Here is a 4,203-nt window from a genome sequence, read left to right as displayed (position 1 = left end):
CCTCGGGTCTCTCTGAGCCTCTCGGGGCTCAAACTGGGATGTAAGTTTAGACTCATGCTTGGCTAGAGACCGGCTCTCGCCTTGCCCGGCCGCGCTTCCCCCTACACACGCTCCCTTCATGCAGACGGGTGAGCTGCATTCGCTGAGGAGGCGTCGGGGGCCTCAAGGCGCCACGGCCTCGGCTCCGCAGGCGTCCGCTTGCGGGCGGGCAGAGGGGAGCGTTACGGGAGAGGAGGCCCCCAGCCCCAAACGTGGAGTCAGTGTGTTAGGCCTGCACACAGGGGCAGGGACAGCCTTCCAGAAAGCCATTTGTCTCACAGCGGGTCAGGGAAACGACTGGTTCTGTCTGTGTGGTGCATTATTATCTCTAGCTCGCATGAAGGCGGGAATTTCAGATGCTTGTACTCAAGATGCCTATGCGTCTTGTTATTTTGGTTTCAGGCAACTTCTCGCTTTTGTTTTCATTTCGGGGAAAAAAAACTGTAGGAGGTTGAGGAGGAATCTGTAAGTGCTGAAGCACAGCAGTGGCGTGCTTCAGGTGCTCAGGTTTATTGGCAAAGCTGTGCCAGGTGCTGGGATATTGCAGTAGCGCAGAGAGGGAGTGGGGGAGTCGTTAAAACGTGTCGTGGGCTTTCTTTTAATTTTTTTTTTTTTTTAGAGGCCTCTGGGTCAGACATAAAGCATATGCTTGGCAGTCTTTGCAAGTTACCTTGGCAATGAGTGAAAGCATATCTGTATGAACTAAACATCAGTGTTAAATGTTTTGTGTAGTTATTTTCAAGTAACTGGCTTACTTTTCTGTCTGTGTAAAAAAATTTGTAGAGTAGAATATAGTCTTAAAATACGATTTATAAAACATAAAAGCTGTATAGTTATAGCACGTTCTGTCCCAATGAGAAATTGAGAAGGTTTTGTGTGGGGTGTTTTAGTTTTTGTTTCCTGTCAATGATCTTATAATAGCGTGATGTCTTCAGTGATTTGTAAGTATATGAAAAAATCAGGTTCAGTCTCCCTTCTTTGGAAGTTACCATCTTTCTAAGAAGATTGGAGGCTTGTGATGAACGAAGCTCCTCAACAGACAGATCAGTCCTATTAAAAGTAGTAGATCTGTTTGTATACAGGATCCAGATCTGAATACTTTAGAATACACTCAAAAAAGCAGAGACTGGTAGGTTTCACAGGCTTTCATAACCCAACCTTAGATATATATTGAATGGGGGTAAGGAAAACTTCTGTCCTCAAATAACAATACTTTATTATCTCATAATGAAAACAGTGGGGTTTTTTTTCAATGTTTTATACTTACTTTTTTCTTTATTATTTGTAATCTTACAGAACATTAAGTGTTTGTAGTGTATTTGTCTTTCCTGTTAATTAAGTACCATGTGACATTCCATAACAATATTTAGAAACCAACTAACACAGTTTTTTAAAAAAATGTGTATTGATATAGACTGGCAGGAACTAAATGATAACATCAAAAAAGACATCTCCCTTTTTTTGCTAGGTGTTTTCTTGTTAAACCCCCCTGAAGCTGAATATCACACTTGTCTTTTGAGAAGGTTTGGATGCCTTTTGTTAGCCTCCCCTATGCATCAGAGAAATTGATCATCCTGGACTTCAAGAAATTATGCCATGTATTTACATGCTTTATTTATATGTTTAACCTGTTCTGTGTGCTTGAGGTGTAACAACAAAAGCAATACGTTATGCCCCATATGCATACAACTAAAACAAGGTGAGGGATTGAAGTAGTTAAAGAAGTGGATTAGAGAAACATTATTTCTGCTGAATGAGAACCTGATTTAAAAACATCCTGGAATTCCTGCAGTGGCAGAAATGATGTATTATTGATTAGCTGCCTTGCTTTAAAACAGTTCTAGAGTATAAAACAATGCACCCTACGTAGACAGGCTTGCTGTTCTGACAGGCTGTGATGGTGTTGAATGTGGAAGATTGCTGAATTTAACATGGCCATGTCCACTAGAGGCCACAAGGTGGCATAGCTCCTCACGCGTCTTAAGCAGATCTCGGAGCACAGGTAGCTAGCTCATCTAGTCATTTATTCAAAGGAGGTTTTTATTTTATCTGCGTATACAGTAGTTTCAAACTCAGGATGAAAGAAAATTCCAGATTTTATTTGTTTTTTATCTTGTAATATTGAGGGAGAAGAGGGAAAAGTAGAGAAATAAGCATAAGGCAAACTTTGTTCAATACGACAGTGCAGGACTAGATTGGTATTGTGAGGGGGAAAAGCAGAGTATGTGTTAGAGGCCCTGTATAGAAGTGGCAAGGTATGAAAACCAGAAGAATAATGAAAAAGGAAAGAAGGAAAGGAAGAAAATTAAATCCGGTGATGGGATAGCATGGAGAGTAGAGCTATATAAATGAAGTTAAATACGAGACAAAGAAATATACCAGCTAATTGGTGTATGTTTTCAGGTGGCGTTCATTGTAGGTAGTGCCAGTCACACAATACCAAAATTAAAATAGTAAAAACATGCACACTGGTGTGTTTCTGGAATCACGGTGTTATAAATGGCAAAATATTCATTGGAAGAGACCTCTGGAGGTCAGTAATGCTGATTCCCTGCTCAGAGGGGGACTTCCACCAGTATTGGATTAAACCAGTAAGAGAGTATGCTGGCTGGATGTTGAAAATCTCCAAGAATGCCTCTGGGCAACCAGTGCTGCAGTACCCTCTCATTTTTTTCCTGAAGTCCGACTTGAATTTTCCAGGCCAGAATCAGTGGCTGTTGACCCTTCTTATATCGTCTTGGAATACGAAGGAGAGTTTAAGTTCTGTCATCATTGCAAATATTCCTCAAGTAGCTTTAAGCTACTTCTGTTTGAACAGAAATATTTTAATGTGAATCCTACCACTTCAGATCACGAAGAAATTCCCTCGAGCAGTGTGTTTTTTCTTTGTTTTTAAATAAAGCTTGGATTGTGTGTATGTAAGGGACACATGAGAGTTGGAAATGAATGATTTCTTTTTTCCCCCCTTTTTTCCTCCTAACTGAGTTTGTTTTTATTTACGTTCAGGCTATTAGCAATGAAAATGTACAGTCCAAAGGAGGTATTTAGTAATAAACCATGTGTGAACTGGAGTCACTACGCTCTTAAAAGGCTTGACTGCAAGTGTTCTTGGCTCATAAAAGTAAAACTGATAATGACTAAATGTTTGTTTTCTGAACCTCACGTTCACGATATGTCATACTTCATGTTATACTCTGAAAGTATTTTATTTTGCTTGGTTTTCACAGCTAAAACCTTCATGCTGACAACAAAGAAGCTAGAACGATGGGAGTGACTAATCTGTGGCAAATCCTTGAGCCTGTGAGACAACCTGTCAACTTGAGCAGTCTCAAAGGAAAAACGCTTGCTGTTGATCTAAGTCTGTGGGTTTGTGAAGCACAGACAGTTAAAAAGATGATTGGAGTAGTTACCAAGCCCCATCTGAGGTATGGTATCCATATAAATTATTGTAGCCAAAAGTCTTGGAGCTCTATAATTTAGGTATGGTACTTATTCCAAATTTATGGCTACCTCTGAAATTCATATGACTGTTGATTTGATTCTGTTGTTATCGCTTGTGCTACATGCGTAAAGGGTTTGAAGTGAAGACTCAGTCATACTGGCTGAATTCTGGTCTGGTACGGCCTTCTGACTACTACCCGCTGTTGGTTATACAGGCTGACAGTGATGAGGTTGCAGAGAGAAGTCCAGAAGCGATCAAAAGGGACTTCAGGGCACTGGGGCAACTGGTTGAAGGATCGGGAGCACAGGCAGTGTTTTCCTCAATCCCTACAGTGGCAGGGAAGGACACTGGAAGGAACAGGAAAACACACCTGGTCAACACGTGGCTCAGGGGCTGGTGCCATCGGTGGAATTTTGGCTTTTTTGATCATGGGGGTGTTTACACGCAGCAGGCCTGCTGGCGACAGATGGAGTCCATCTGTCTCACAGGGGGAAAAGGATCATTGCTCATGAATTGGCATGGGCTCATTGAGAGGGCTTTAAACTAGGTTTGAAGGGGGAAGGGGATAAAACCAGGCTCACTAGAGATGAGCCTAGGGGTGGCATGCCAATGCCGGGGGTGAAATCGATAGCCCAGCTCAAGTGCATCTACACCAATGCACGCAGCATGGGTGGCAAACAGGAGGAGCTGGAAGCCATTGTGCAGCAGGATAGCTATGACTT

At 41.9% G+C, this 4,203-nt stretch overlaps 1 protein-coding gene across 1 annotated transcript in view; it reads left to right on the top strand.

Moving 5' to 3' along the window:
* The first annotated feature begins 3,303 nt into the window (after nt 1-3,303).
* GEN1 (GEN1 Holliday junction 5' flap endonuclease) overlaps nt 3,304-4,203 on the top strand; it is a 19,485-nt gene continuing 18,585 nt past the window's right edge. The window contains exon 1 of the mRNA XM_009334343.1: nt 3,304-3,464. Coding sequence (XP_009332618.1) covers nt 3,304-3,464 — 161 coding nt within the window. The remainder of the gene's footprint in view (nt 3,465-4,203) is intronic.

Source organism: Pygoscelis adeliae, unplaced genomic scaffold (genome assembly GCF_000699105.1).
Source record: "Pygoscelis adeliae isolate BGI_AS28 unplaced genomic scaffold, ASM69910v1 Scaffold211, whole genome shotgun sequence".
NCBI lineage: Eukaryota > Metazoa > Chordata > Aves > Sphenisciformes > Spheniscidae > Pygoscelis > Pygoscelis adeliae.
This window is presented reverse-complemented; position numbering and strand designations above follow the sequence as displayed.